Source organism: Clupea harengus, chromosome 10 (genome assembly GCF_900700415.2).
Source record: "Clupea harengus chromosome 10, Ch_v2.0.2, whole genome shotgun sequence".
In the NCBI taxonomy this organism is placed as follows: domain Eukaryota; kingdom Metazoa; phylum Chordata; class Actinopteri; order Clupeiformes; family Clupeidae; genus Clupea; species Clupea harengus.
Window position 1 is genome coordinate 22,375,824 of NC_045161.1, and position 15,990 is coordinate 22,391,813.

The 15,990-nt window shown below is 44.7% G+C and overlaps 1 protein-coding gene across 1 annotated transcript in view; it reads left to right on the forward strand.

Annotated features, from left to right (window-relative positions):
• Positions 1-1,662: 1,662 nt before the first annotated feature.
• Positions 1,663-15,990, forward strand: part of LOC105895055 (capping protein, Arp2/3 and myosin-I linker protein 3-like) — a 33,691-nt gene continuing 19,363 nt past the window's right edge. Inside the window, exons 1-15 of the mRNA XM_042708920.1 lie at positions 1,663-1,840; positions 3,380-3,474; positions 8,343-8,393; positions 8,494-8,553; positions 8,810-8,931; positions 9,081-9,175; positions 9,829-9,899; positions 10,318-10,391; positions 10,548-10,623; positions 10,740-10,828; positions 11,128-11,222; positions 12,037-12,123; positions 13,560-13,669; positions 13,813-13,890; positions 14,419-14,495. Of these exons, the coding sequence (XP_042564854.1) occupies positions 1,699-1,840; positions 3,380-3,474; positions 8,343-8,393; positions 8,494-8,553; positions 8,810-8,931; positions 9,081-9,175; positions 9,829-9,899; positions 10,318-10,391; positions 10,548-10,623; positions 10,740-10,828; positions 11,128-11,222; positions 12,037-12,123; positions 13,560-13,669; positions 13,813-13,890; positions 14,419-14,495 (1,322 nt within the window). The 5' untranslated portion in view covers positions 1,663-1,698. The remainder of the gene's footprint in view (positions 1,841-3,379; positions 3,475-8,342; positions 8,394-8,493; positions 8,554-8,809; positions 8,932-9,080; positions 9,176-9,828; positions 9,900-10,317; positions 10,392-10,547; positions 10,624-10,739; positions 10,829-11,127; positions 11,223-12,036; positions 12,124-13,559; positions 13,670-13,812; positions 13,891-14,418; positions 14,496-15,990) is intronic.

Here is a 15,990-nt window from a genome sequence, read left to right on the forward strand (position 1 = left end):
GATAAAGAGAACATGGAATTGGAATGAGCAAAGGAAGCCCTCGCTTTGTAATTAGCTATAAATAATCAGTTTATCAAACGGTTGTATGATAATCAGCTCCCCATGGCCTGCAGGTGTTTATGTCTGAGTGTTGATATCGACAATCGATATGTGGGAGATTTCTTCTGGGACTTTACCATCCTCTGACCATTTAGTAAAACACGATTATGGCTTTGATGAGCAAAGTATACACTATGTGCCATAACACATCTCCGTTAAATGTTTCAGAGACAAAACACATCCCAGCATTAACCCTTTAAGGGTCACACCAAGGTATAAAAAAAAGGGAAAATAAGCTCCCTGAGGCAATATTACCGCCGCATTATCTTGTACTATACTTCAACCAACTGTAACAGATGGGTTCAACAAGTGTGGGTGTTTTAATCAAGATGGTGGAGCCAACCATCCTGAGCCTTGAAGCATCGGAGATGGGCTGGTAGACGGTAGGTAACACAAGCCCCAAAGGCCACATTTAGATTTTTTTTTGGGGGGGGGGGGTTCCACCTCAGTCCTCAGAGTTTTATATCTCGGCTCTTCTCATTAAAAAGACATTTCATATCTTTCACACATTGTCAGGGGACATGGAACATTTAACGAGAAAAAAAAAACGCTCTACAGACAAATTGAAATCCCGTTGAGCCTTTAGATGTGAATATTACTACTGCTCTCACGTGGTAAGTATGTGAAATTACACTGATCACTTCACAAGATCGCACATTTTGGATGACTATGCCAGATCTCCTACCGGCAGTGCTGGACTCACTTAACTCTGCCCAGGAGAACACAATATATGTGTTATATGGCTTTCATTAACGTATGTTATTAGCTTTTGTTCCCTGTGTCTTTTTCCATGGTTCTGACTTATGTGAACACATCAGCTCCTTTCTCAGCTTATGTGAGAATTTGGTTTATTTAAAAATACCAAATTTCACTTGGGTAGTTTGAAACCGCCTTCAATGGGTATGTGTTAGAGGGAGGTGTACTGTTTTCCATCTTGATTCAAACTAATGGAAAAAGAGGACAAAATTAATCAGTTGTGAGTGGTCTGATGTCTGGATGTGAAGAATGTCATTTCATTCGCCTGTGGGGAAAATGAATGTATATACAAGACTCACCATCAATCATGTTTCATCATGGGATAGGAAATGCCTTGTTCTCGTTTACCTGGACATCCTGAATGACATTGGCTTTTACCAAAAGAGGCAGCGTGACCTTTTATCCTAAAACCATCAAGGATAATTGCTGCAGTGTCTGACTGTCTCATTGGTCTGATGTGTCCTTATTAGCTATAGATTACTTAAACTAATATTTTGCTCTTATACTGTAGAGCGCTTGTCTTTCAAATTATGATACTGATTTAACAATAATTTACTTAGAATTCATGGAGGGTTTGTTAGCGTTTTGTGCTTTAGCTGGAGTTTATGATTCGGTAGTGCGGTCAACTGGGTGCGTGTGAACACCCCAGTAGATTGGATTAAATTAACAACTGCCTATTTTTAAACTTCGTGTCACAAATACATCAGTTTGCCTTTTATCGTTTTCATAGGATTATCTCCATCTCTCGTCCCACCCCCTTCGACCCCCCACCCCCCCCCCCCCCCCCCCTCTCTCTCTCTCTCTCAGGGAGTGATAGTGCAGTCAGACGTACTGGTGGAATGCATGGGAGAGGAGAAAACCGTGCGGTTCATCACTGAGAGAGGGAGACAGGGACACAGGGGTGGTGCCCGAGAGAGAGGAAGAGACATGGCTTCCAAAGAGACCACATCCTCCTGTTTTGTCAGCGTTTCCAGGGACCTCACAGGTAAGAGACAGGACACCAGCCACGGCACTCGCATCATCCCCGTTTGGGCACCACCACGGACCGATGGGCTAACGATGCGGTTTGTGTGTCTAGCTGCGACCTACCTGACGCAACGCACGCTTTTAATGTTATTTAACATGCTTATGTTGCAACCTTAGCTTCATGCTAAATTATTAATTCATATTGACGGTGTAGGTTTTCTATGCACATGGAACTGCATGTCATAATGAGCAACGTTACTGTTCTCTAGGTGATGCTGCCCCGCGGGTTGGCTCATATTAAACCCGAGCCCAAGGCCATATTCTTTGCATTATTGTAATAATAATAATCCCGTAGCCTACCCCACAAGTCTCTCATTTGTCATTTTATAAATGCGCATGCAGAAAGTGCTATGTCTGCACGGGCGTTTAGAGTAGGCTATATAGCCTTCGAATTTCTGTCTGTGTGTATGTGTAAGTACTCAGTATGCCATCATTTTTGTGTCAGGAATGCTCGCAGCCTGCTGGTTTTGTTAAATGCTTACGCGGGGTCCCAGCCCCCTTCACTCACCCGCCCCACGCTTTGGGCAGACGGGCAATGCCATGCTGAGGCAGCCGCGGGGAACACATTAGATCACTACGCGTTAAAATCCACACACTCTCAAAGATCACCCACACACACACACACACTCACTAAGACCGAGTCTTTTAATTACTCCTGATGGATCTATTAACCACTATACCATAATTAGTGTAGGGAATCCCAGATTTTCTTTTCACGCATCTGTCAACTTCGTTCCTATACTCTACAAAAAAAAGCACATAATGGCAATCCTCATAGCTCTTATGTGCTGCGGCTTGCATGCCAGTTCTTGTCGTGGTAAATAATGCATGCTACCTCATGTTGTTATATTTAAGAGTGCCTACTTTACAAGCAGCAAGTACATGTCTCTTTGCAGTATGCTGACAGTACAGTTGGTTTGCTTCCTACTCGTCCATTCAGCCAACACTTTCATGACATATTAGTGTCTCCCTTTCTTTCTCTTTCTTTCTTTTTCTTTCTCTTTCTTTCTTTTGCTCCCTGTTTGTACAGTAGGTGTCAGGTGCTCACATTTCAAAGATCAGCATATGTCTAGGTGTCAGAGGTGCTTTGAGATTTAGATGATTTGGCAAAAATCAAACGACTTGGAATTGAATATGATGATGATGATGTGAGTGTGTGTGTATGAGTTTGGATGTGTTTGTGTGTGTGTGTGTGTGTGTATGTATGTGTGTGTGTGTGTGTGTTTGTGTGTGTGGCTGTGGGTGTGTTGTGCGGGTGTGTATGTGTGTGTTTTCGCTAACTGTTTATGTAAATGTCATTGTGCCAATCTTTGAAACGACAGGCTGCTGACTTGAGCTATTGAGTGAATGTTTAACACTTGGCCAGATCCATAAGTGTCAAGGTTATGTTGACGGTGGACATCAGGTTAATTTGACAATTTAGGAACTCTCTCATGAGTGGATGTTCACCTCGTGCATATTTTGGTTAATATTTTTCCCTGTTCTTCTTCCCTTTCAGAAAGCCTCAGGAAGCTCATCGACAAATCCTCAATCAAGTTCATTCGTGGCATCAAGCTTGATACAAAAAATGGCAAATCAGAAGACAGGATATTGGTGGGTGCATTTAAGATTTACCTACAGCTTGTGCCCCCCCCCCCCCCCCGGAACTTTTTCTAAAGGTCTTTCTGAAAACCTTTCCTTCTCTCTTGTTCTATGTGTCTCTCTCTTTCAGTTCAGTGTTGTTTGACTTTAATGCTGTTGATCAGGTTCTTATATCCTCTTGGTGGCAAGTATGTACATCAGTGAAACACTCTGACAGTCAGACACGTGCAGAATGCCCATGCACACTTGTGTGCTTGGACATGCACACACACACACACACACACACACTCACACAACGCACACACACACACACACACACACACACGCAACATATAGACACACACACACACACACACACAGCAACATATAGACACACACACACACACACAGCAACATATAGACACACACACACACACACACACACACACACACACACACACACACACACACACACACCATCAGCCTGACTATGCGTTTGGCTGGGGGGAAAAGTCCACAACCTCTAACATATAGACACACACATGAAAACACACACACACACACACACTTAGAGCCACAGCATTTTGTCACCTTTTCCAGTTTGTGCCACTCTAGCTGTCTTTGAGGCATGGCATACTGAGTAAGTTGGTGTGAAATTGCTCTGGCTATGATCGTTTCCAGTCTCTCCCTCCCTCCCTTCCCCTCCCTGGCTCCCTACGTCTGATCCCCCCCCCTCACCCCTGTTTGGAGTCGGAGTGGGCCGGCCGAGCCCCTCTCACACTGCAGAATGTGGGGCAGACAAGGGGGGGAATCGTTTCATATCTTTGGCTCTGCCAGATCGCGCCGCACTTATCTGGGCCAGCCCTGCCTTTCTAAACACGGATCAGAACCGCCAGGTCCACCCAGCCCCCAGGGGGAGCTGTGGCGCAGGCTCAAAAACGACGCGCACACACAGAGAGGACCATATGCCCTCATGTTTGAGCAAGCACACACACAGACATGCGCACATACCCACACACACACACACACACACACACACACACACACACACACACACACATACACACACAGATCACTCCATTCCCATGCAGATAGGTGGTAGCTGTACACCTCTACCACGGGCCGATCACAATCCAGCAGTAATTATTTTTTACTTTGAGGAGTTTTAACGCAGGAAGTTGTTTAAGTCTTCATGGCTCCCTTTGATGAGTTCATCTTCCGCACAGAGCACAACAGTCCTCAAAATCTCCTCTCTCCCCTCTCTCTCTCTATCTCTCTCTCTCTCCCCTCTCCCCCCTCTCTCTCTCTCTCTCTCCTCCTCTCCACTATCTCTACCCAGCTTAGTAGATTGCTTTTGGCCAGGACTCTCCCACCCTCTAACTGGTTAATGATTCATCATGTGGCAAGTTGGAGCATTTTGGCGCATGGCCCCTTTGATATATGGGGGGCTTTGATAAACTCTGTCTGCAGGGACTCGCTTTCCAGCCTTCGATGCCTCTGAAAATGAACACTAAGGAATATTTTAAAGTAAAACTAAAAGTGCTTTCTGGATCTGTATGAATCAACTGCTGATACCATTTGCCCTCTAATCTAGCTTTAGAGTATGTGTATTTGTGTGTGTGTGTGTGTGTGTGTGTGTGTGTGTGTGTTGAGGGCATAGGCATACAGTATATATCTCTTTTGGTGTGTAAAAGACTTTGGGAAGTTCTTCAGTTTTGTCAGTATTCTTTTTTTAAGGATCTCTTACATCAGTACAGTACAATATCATTTACATACAGTATAACCATTAGAGCTTTCAAAAAACGCGAGGGCTGACAGGCAGAGACTTCCAACACTTTCCTTTGAACCAAAACCCTCCCACGCAGTGTTACCTTGATTTACCCATCTGATTCTTTTTCGACCTGAGGTTGGTGATATGAGTAAAAACTCTGATTGTACTTCCCCTGCTGCCGTCCTGCACTCCTCTGTCTAATCAATGTGATGCGAAGAGACAGGCATCCTATCGCGCAAAACTCATTAATGAATAATTACGGGCTGCGAGGGGCATTCAGCGCTTCTGCTCTTTGATCTGCGAGGCTTTGATAAAGACCCGTCTCACGGGGGAACAGTCTCATCTTCAACGTCTCTATCTGCTGCTGCCGCCGCCGCTGCTGCTACCGAGGATGAAAACGGATCTGTTGACATTCACGTTTATTTCTTAATTTCTTGTCTCGAGATTGTCACCAGCTTGCTTAAAAAAAATCTGAAAAAAAAACTCTCGGTCATAGGTTCTTTTGATGTGTTTGAGATGCAGCAGGCTCTGTTTTCTCTCCCTCTCCCCACTCTTCTTGACTCTCTCTCTATCTCTTTCTCCTTCATTCTAACCTTCCCTCATCCCCTCTCATGCACTCTCCCTCTCGCTTATTCTCAGTGTGATTCCTCTTTTACGGTAGGGGTTGTGTCGGGCAAAGCTGTCACTCTCTCTCTCTCTATTTCTGTTTTTTTATTTTTCATCTTGTTTTTGATACCCTAAAAGGGGACTCAGCCCATGCTGGTATCCCTGCAGATGAAACAGGATGCTCAGGGATGGGGGGATGAAAAGAGAGAGAGAGATGGAGAGAGACAGGAGTGTGATATGGTCGGACTGATGACAAAGAAAAGACACAAGATGACGAGTGTAAAAGTAAAAAGAGGATGAGTGTGTGTGTGTGTGTGTGTGTTAGGGGGGGGGTGAAAGGTGTAACCAAAGCTAAAGAATAGTATGAAGCAGGCGAAGAGCAAGTCAGGATGGAGTGAAAGATAGAGTCGTGGCAGAAGAGAACTGATGAAAGGTTGATGTTGGAGAAAAAGAATGACAATCAAAGGTGGTCTGCGAACGAAAGGGAAGCTGAGAGAATGAGAGCGGAAAAGAGTTCTCTCCTTGGCGAAGAGAGGGGTGGAACAGGGCATTGGAGAGAGCGGAAGAGAGTTCTCTCCTTGGTGAAGAGAGGGGTGTAACAGGGCATTGGAGAGAGGATGGAGAGAGTTCTCTCCTTGGTGAAGAGAGGGGTGTAACAGGGCATTGGAGAGAGGAGGGAGAGGATGATGAGGAGTGACAGAGCGGAAAAATAGCAGCGAAGAACAGAGGGATGGAGTCAGAGCAATCACTGGGAATATGTGCTGAGGTCACACACACACACACACACACACACACACACACACACACACACACACACACACACACGACACATCCTCCTTTTGGGGGGCTTTTTTTTCCTCATCTTTTGACAGCCTGTGTAAATTTCGTTTCTGATTTTCAGATACCACACAAGTTTTTGTGCACTCACCCCCTGATTCAGTTCACTAAATAGAGCGTGTGCCTGACTGCTCTGGTGAGAGTATAGGACAGTAAATGCCCAGTGTTTTACTCTTCATGCCAATTTGAGTCAGTTGTACAGAAGCACACAAGGAACAGCTTATTATCATTGAGAAAGGGATCTATCATCTCTTCAGAAGCACACAAGGAACAGCTTATTATCATTGAGAAAGGGATCTATCATCTCTTCAGAAGCACACAAGGAACAGCTTATTATCATTGAGAAAGGGATCTATCATCTCTTCAGAAGCACACAAGGAACAGCTTATTATCATTGAGAAAGGGATCTATCATCTCTTCAGAAGCACACAAGGAACAGCTTATTATCATTGAGAAAGGGATCTATCATCTCTTCAGAAGCACACAAGGAACAGCTTATTATCATTGAGAAAGGGATCTATCATCTCTTCAGAAGCACACAAGGAACAGCTTATTATCATTGAGAAAGGGATCTATCATCTCTTCAGAAGCACACAAGGAACAGCTTATTATCATTGAGAAAGGGATCTATCATTGTAGGATTGGTTCAGACAGCATAGCTCTTCAAAGTTGGAGTGTATGTCTTACCAACTGAGTTAGTTACACTTTATTTATCTCCACAGCACTGCCCATTAGCATCGCATTTTACCCCTGTCATCACACAACAGTAACAGACGTTTTACACTCATCATCACACAACAGTGACAGACATTTTACACCTGTCATCACACAACAGTAGCATACGTTTTACACTTGTCATCACACAACAGTAACAGACATTTTACACCCTTCATCACACAACAGTAACAGACATTTTACACCTGTCATCATCACACAAGAGTGACAGACATTTTACACCTGTCATCACACAACAGTGACAGACGTTTTACACCCGTCATCACACAACAGTAACAAACGTTTACACCCTTCATCACACAACAGTAACAGACATTTTACACCTGTCATCACACAACAGTAACAGACAGTATTAGTACACAACAGTAAGACGTTTTACACCTGTCATCACACAACAGTGACAGACGTTTTACACCCCTCATCACAACAGTAACAGACAGTATTAGTACACAACAGCTTATAACAACAGCAGGCAGAAAATCATCCTGAAAAACACCCCATAGTTCCCTCAACATTTATTGGGGAATAGGATGATTTAGGGCTCTAGACTAAAAAGTTCCACACACTCTTAGCGTTGGATAACTGCTCATATATATATATATGTATAGTTAATGCTGCCGTCACTGTAGATTAGAGTGGTATAGTAATTGTCCGTACCCTGTGGAGCCACAGCTTTAGAAGAGATGGAAGGAGACATGCAGGCTGCTAGGTTACTTCCCCTGAACTCTCGCAGTTTCCATGGTAACCTGTGACCGCGTCCATTAGCCTCTGCCAGAGCAAGTGTGGGCTGAGGTCTTCAGTGTGTGTGTGTGTGTTTGTGTGTGTTTGTGTGTGTGTTTGTGTGTTTGTGTGTGTGTGAGAGAGAGAGAGAGCTGGAGGTGGAAGCAGTACTGAACTGAAATGGTGGAGCATTTGCTGTGTCTGAGTTCTCTATTTTCACCTTCCCTGCCAGGTTCTCACAACATGGAGGCTCTATCTAATGGCCGTGAAGATACCTTCAAAGGTGAAATGCCTATCTCACAAGGTTTCTTTTAAAAGTAAGCTTAATTCATATTTACTGTGCGTGATATGTTTTACCAATTTGGCCCAAACTGTTTGTTCAGGTGGAGATGACTTTCAACTTCCTGGAGATACGAGCCATAAACACACACCCGGAGCTGCAGGTGATTAGTCCCAGGGATGCAAACAGCCACGACTCCCGTAGGCGTCTTCCTCATGAATGACAAGCCTCGCTAACTGCAAAAACTTTTCTTTCACCTGGAGAGCAATATTAGAGGCCCCTTTAATCCCGCTCCTTTAAATAGCCCTTTAGTGTGGCTGTTTTGATAATGACGACACAAAAGATGGGGATTGTTGAAATGTCAGCTGTCATCATTACCTTTTCTTCTTGCCTTTGTTCCTGCCTCTGGTGATGAGCAGGTCATCATAGAAACAGACAAGTCCACCTACTCTCTCCGGCTCCAGTCAAGAGACCACCTTGATCATGTGATTAATCATGTCAACTACGCCTTGTCACGAATATTCAACAACTCTATTTTTGCGTGAGTCTCACTTTCCCATCGAAGGCACAGTGGCAGAGGAATAAGAGCATAAATGTAAAATGCACCATTGCACCATCACTTCTTGTCCTTTGGTTTATAACTTTTATTATCTGTGGCTCTTTTTCTCTTCATCTTGCTCCGTCATCCAGACCATCCATCTGTCAATCAGACAGTGACCTATCAGATGGAAGCAGGAAGTACTCTCCTAGTTCAGACACGTCAGTGGAGACACAGAGAGCGTGTGGTGAGCAAATGCAAACACATAAACATGCCCACAGACACACACACACACACACACACACACACACACACACACACACACACACACACACACACACACACACACACACACACACACACACACACATACACTTGCAGACAAGCACATACAAACACACACACACACACACACACACACACATACACTTGCACATACAAGCACACACACACACACACACACACACACACACATACTGTATATACACGTACAAAACAAGCATATACAAACACACACACACACAAACACACTCAGACAAACGCACACACATATACACACACACACACACACACACACACACACACACACACACACACACACACACAGACAAACACAAACACTAACACGCACACACAATATTTCAGTCTGACAGGCTGATAGGCCAACAGATGAGCAGTAAAGTATTCAGACATTGGTGCCTAAGTAGGGAGGCAGGCAGCAAGACAAACATTATAAGGGTGTTATTAAAAGGATCATGAAGGTATATAGGCGGATATAAACTGAGACATAAAACAATGTACTGATGTAATCAACACAAAATACATGTGCATAGAAAAGAAAATAGCAAGGTATGTTCATTTGTATTTTGATCTTCCCCATTTCTTATTCCTTTATTTCAGGAGGCTTCTCGGAGACATATGCTGCCCTGTGTGATTACAATGGCATCAGCTGTAAAGAGGAAGTGCAGTGGGTAAGTGTGTGTGTGTGCGTGTGCGTGTGTTTGTGTGTGTGTGTTTGTGTGTGTGTGTGTGTGTGTGTGTGTGTGTGTGTGTGTGTGTGTGTGTGTGTGTGTGTGTGAAAGAGAGAGAGAGAGAGAGAGAGAGAGGAAAAGAGAGCGGGAAGAAGTGAGTTATAGCACTTTCTCAGTGCTGCAGGTCACGTTCCCAAGTGAGGGTGTATTTGTATGCAAATATCTACATATGTTCAAGTAAGCATTCTATGCATAACATGTGGGGTGTGAATGATCATGCCTGTGAGTAGGAAGATGACATTGTTTAGTTGTACAGGGGAGCCATGACTGTGCTCTTCTGTGAAGCGCATTGTGTTACCTCCTGGTATGAAATGTGCCGTATAAATACAGTTTGATTTGATTTGCTCTTCTTGCCCAGGATGTGGATACCATTTACCACTCTCAAGACAACAGGGAGTTCAACCTGCTGGACTTCAGTCATCTAGAAAGCAGGTGAGCTGATGAACTAAGCTACCCTCCACTACAGACACATATAAAATAAATATAATAAAATAAAATATTAAATAAATACTGGACAGAGCCTAGTATAGTGTTATATTAATATACAACCCTATTAAACAAGCGTGGGATGTTTCTTTTTTTGTCCAGGGACTTGGCAGTGATTGTGGCCTCTATGGCGTACAACACATGGTTCACTAAGCTCTACTGCAAGGACCTGCGGATTGTAAGTATCCCCTTCGCTTGAAAACAACAATCAACATGTAGTGTTTATTGCTCTCCTATTATGTTCTCTGAAATTATGACTGCGGCTGAGCAGACTCACTGCATGTCACCTCTCAGGGTTCAGAGGTCACGGAGCAAGTTCTGCACACGTTCAGTAAATCTTCCAGCCTGGAAGACATTACACTGGAGAACGTTGGGCTGAAATCGTGAGTTTTCGTGATGTCTACTAACGACTTTGCTCTCGATCTAACCAGTGTCGTCTGTATGTTTTGATAAACATTGTGTTAGCACACAACTCATTTTGCTCTTAATGTAAATTGTCACCCAGAGGAACATGAAGTCATACAAGAGATGGAATAAGTAATGTTTTAAATGTCTGAGTATTTCTGTGTTGACATACTATATGTATTTTGTTTGACTGGCATATTTGTGTGTGTGTGTGTGTGTGTGTGTGTGTGTGTGTGTGTGTGTGTTTGTGTGTGCATGCGTGTGTCCCACATTGCAGCGATTTCCCCCAGAAGTTGTCCGTCGCCCTTTCAGAGAATCCGGCCTCTGTAATCCACTCCCTCAATTTGGCTCATAACACCCTTGACAATCAAGGTAATCGATTCTGCCCGGCAGGATTCGGTGGGGCCCTTCCTTTTTCTCCCTCTTTACAAGCCGCCATAACTTCTCTTCAGCGTCGCTGTGTCTAGGCTGCCTTGAGAACAGTGGTGCAGAAATGGTGGTGTGATGCTCCTGTGTTTAGCGATGCCATTACAGCCTTTTAAACCTTGCCCTTACAACACATTTATTGTGTGTCTGCAGTGAGGTGCTGCCTCGGTAATGGCCTCAGTAGACAGTTGCCTTCGCTTGTCACTCTGAATCAAAGTAGTTTGTCGTTGGCTGTGATTTAGGGCTGCCTCTCTCCTGAACACTGTCAACTGATGCCCAAGGGAGGAGGAAATATATCAGTGTGGGTTTCCTCATGCTCTCGCTCTCTCTCTCTCTCTTACTCTCTCTCGCCCTCTGTTCTCTCTCTTGCCCTCTGTTCTCTTTTTCTCTCTCTCTCGCCCTCTGTTCTCTTTCTCTTTCTCTCTCGCCCTCTGTTCTCTCTCCCTCTGTTCTCTCTCTCACCCTGTTCTCTCTCTCTCTCTCTCTCTCTCTCTCTTAAATTCAGATTGAATTAAAAAAGGTTTATTGGCATGACCTCAATGCAGCAAATATAATTTGAACGTGAAAACAAAAAGAGCTTAGATCTGTATACAGTACTCACATATTTGAACACGTTATGAATTTACCGTGAGCACAACGGGGGGGTTGCTTTAAGTTATGTAATTTGTACATTCTGTGAACTGTGTCCCTCTTTCTCTCTCTTTCTGTCACCCCTCTCTCGTTTCTCTCTCTCACGCTCTCTGTCTTTCTCTTCTTACAGGCGTCTGCAATCTCATTCAGCAGGTGTGTCGCCTGAGCAAAGGGCTGCGTCTCCTCAACCTGTCCAAGACGTCCCTCTCCTCCAAAGGTGGGTGTCAGCCCTGCGTTGGCATACGTCTCGCCAACACTCTCCCTCCATCATTTCCTCTCCACATTTCAAATGTCTTCCTTTATAATTCAGTAAAAAAAATGGCAGAAAAAAAAGAAAAAGGCAGAAAGAAAAAGGAAAAAAAAGACCTTCCATCGGTTGGTGTTGGGAGGCTTTGAGTCTTTGTTCAGTTCCTGGGATGTAATATCACTTATCATATTAAGCACACCTATGAATGAATAGGAGGGTAGATGAGCATTCCCCACTCTCTCCCGTTTGTGCTCTTGCTGTCGCTAAGTCAGAGGTTTTCCGCGCAGACAGGATTTAGCTCAAGGGTGGCTCTGTGCCCAGGTTTCTGCTGACAAGCATGGAGATCGGTGAATTTGTCTAAGAACGCTCGCTCGCTCTCTCGCTCTCTCACTCGCTCACTCAGAAATAAACCACTCCTGAGTGCACACTCGTCTCTTTCTTTTTCTCCTCCTTTCTTTGTCTGGCTCATTCCTTCTGTCTCTGTCTGCTTTTGTGTGTGTAAAAGTGTGTGTGTGTGTGTGTGTGTGTGTGTGAGAGAGTGTGCGGTATGTGTGTGAGTGTGTGCGCTTCGTACTTTTACATTCTCCCAGTATCTAGTATTCAATCCATCTCTTTCACTCATATTCAGCCGTTTCTTACAGTTTAATTCATTCTGCCGCTTTGGCATAACAGAAAGACATTTGTGACGGCAGAGCCTCTTCTCTCTGGATCGCAGAAGTCGCAAGCAAGGAAATTAAAATGTCTGAAATGTGTACATCAGGAGCTAAACAAAGTAATTCCATGAAAAAGCTTTAAATATGTAGGCCAGAAGCATTAATGCCATAAATACCCTGCCCTCTATCACTGAAATCCATACACCACAAATAATATAATATTATAACTTGGAATGGGAGCATTGCTGGTTTTAATGATATGCCACATTATCGAACTCAATGACAATCATACCATGTCAAATTGTGAGAATGGTGAGAGTGATTGTGTGTAATTACTGCCAATTTAGAACACCATGGTGTGGTAAATAGTCTATAGGTTTATGTTGCAGTTTCACTGTTAACGCGCATACTATAAAGTGGACATGAATAGCATTATTACGTTTCACGTTTGCAGGGGGAAACTGATTATTTAGTTATTTACTAAAATCATTTATTTACTTGTGTACTCTGTTTCTTGATATTATATGTGGATTCTGGAGTTTAAATAGATAGCCTATATGTGGTTAAAAGATTTAATTGTGTTTTATTGCAGTAATACAAAAAACGATCAATTCTCCCTATCCCTGGCCACTGCTAAATACCACGGAGCGATTAATTTAACACTTTAACACTCTGACAACTCCTCTGGCTTCTTTCTCTGTTGCTCATTGGCTTTGTTTTGCTCTTTCTGTGTTCTCTCCTGCCCTCTGCCAGGTGTGATCTCCCTCTCTCAGGCCCTGTGTTCCAGCGACGACTACTCCAACTCCCTCCTGCACCTGGATCTCAGCAAGAACCCCGGGGTCTTGTCAGGAGAGGACGCCTCGGTCAGAGACTAAAACAACACTTTCTTAGACGAGACAAAAGCATACACACATTTGTGTTTAACGCATGAGCACCCACAAACATGTGCCATCTTGAGATGAACACCCACGTGTAAATGCGATGTCTCTGCTTTTTCTCGTTGCAGAACCTGTACCTGTTTCTCTCCCAGCCTAACTGCCTGGTCCATCTGGACCTGTCGAGCACAGACTGTTCAGTGGACTCGGTGAGTGAACAGAACACGGCATCTCTGGAATCAGTGCAAAGGTTCACCAACGGTGTTAGTTCGTGTTCCACTGATACTCCCCCTTTCTGAGTTGCTAACTCCAAATCCAAACTCCAGATATTACACTGCGCGGTAGCAGGGACCTAAAACAACTCAAAAATATTCCATTTTTTAGATGTTTTTTCTAAATATTGACTTAATTAATGTTGTCCTCCTCTGGATCGACCCGCTTAATATTTCTCTCTCGCTCTCTTTTTGCGTTCTGTCTGTCTCTCTGTTTGCGTTCTGTCTCTCTGTTTGTCTCTCTTTCTGCGTTCTGTCTCTCTGTCTGTCTCTCTTCCTGCGTTCTGTCTCTCTGTCTGTTTCTCTGTTTGCGTTCTGTTTCTCTGTTTGTCTCTCTTCCTGCGTTCTGTCTCTCTGTTTGTCTCTCTTCCTGCGTTCTGTCTCTCTGTCTCTGTTTCTCTCTCTTTCTGTCTCTCTGTCTCTCTGTTTGTCTCTCTGTTTGCGTTCTGTCTCTCTGTTTGGCAGCTTTTCGGTGCGTTGCTCAGGGGCTGCTGTGCTGACCTCTCCTACTTGAATCTCTCCAAAAACTCCTTCTCTCACAGGTCAGCATCCCCCCCTCTCTCTCTCCTCTCTCCTCTGCATCCCCCCCTCTCTCTCCTCTCCCCTCTTTTATTTCCCTCTCTCTCCATCTCTGTCTTCCTCTTCCTTCCTCTGTTCTCTTGTAGTCTCTGATAAATCTTTTTAATATGTGTTGTTCGGCGGGGAAGGCAAACTAATTTTAGAAATGATTTATTTTTAAACATCCTCAGGCACCATCCCTCTCTCTGTGTATCTTTTTTATCTCCCTCCCTCTCCCTCTCCCTCTCCCTCTCCCTCTTTCTTGCTCGTGGTGGATGAGAGCTGTGTTTGTGTGTGAGGGATGGTGTTTTTGTGTGTGAGGGAGGGTGTTTGTGTGTGAGGGTTGTGTTTGTGTGTGAGGGTTGTGTTTGTGTGTGTAAGTGAGGGAGGGTGTTTGTGTGTGTAAGTGAGGGAGGGTGTTTGTTTGTGTAAGTGAGGGAGGGTGTGTGTGTGTGAGGGTTGTGTTTGTGTGTGCGGGAGGGTGTTTGTGTGTGTGTGTGTGAGGGAGGGTGTTTGTGTGTGTGTGTGTGTGTGTGTGAGGGAGGGTGTTTGTTTGTGTGTGTGAGGAAGGGTGTTTGTGTGTGTGTGAGGGAGGGTGTTTGTGTGTGTATGTGAGGGAGAGTGTTTGTGTGTGTGTGTGCGGGAGGGAGGGTGTTTGTGTGTGTAAGTGAGGGAGGGTGTTTGTGTGTGTGTGAGGGAGGGTGTTTGTGTGTGAGGGAGGGTGTGTGTGTGTGAGGGTTGTGTTTGTGTGTGAGGGAGGGTGTTTGTGTGTGTATGTGAGGGAGAGTGTTTGTGTGTGTGTGTGTGCGGGAGGGAGGGTGTTTGTGTGTGTAAGTGAGGGAGGGTGTTTGTGTGTGTGTGAGGGAGGGTGTGTGTGTGTGAGGGTTGTGTTTGTGTGTGAGGGTGTGTTTGTGTGTGAGGGAGGGTGTTTGTGTGTGTGTGTGTGTGAGGGAGGGTGTTTGTGTGTGAGGGAGGGTGTTTGTGTGTGTGAGGGAGAGTGTTTGTGTGTGCGGGAGGGTGTTTGTGTGTGCGGGAGGCAGGGTGTTTGTGTGTGTATATGAGGGAGGGTGTTTGTGTGTGTGTGTGTGTGTGAGGGAGGGTGTTTATGTTTGTGTGTGAGGGAGGGAGTTTGTGTGTGTGAGGGAGGGAGGGTTTTTGTGTGTGTGTGTGTGTGTGTGTGTGTGTGAAGGAGGGTGTGTGTGTGTGTGTGTGTGTGAGGGAGGGTGTTTGTGTGTGAGGGTTGTGTTAGTGTGTGCGGGAGGGAGGGTGTTTGTGTGTGTGTGTGTGTGTGAGGGAGGGTGTGTGTGAGGGAGGCCACGGGCCGTGTCTAATGGAGGTTTAAGTGAGAGCAGTCTGTGCTCATGAATATCTAAGAGGAGGTGAGGTGTTCGTCTGACCCAATCACGCCTCACCCCTCTGTCCAGACATCCAACTCACTTTTCTTTTTCTTTTCTTGCATTTCAGGTTCTTTCTCTTTCT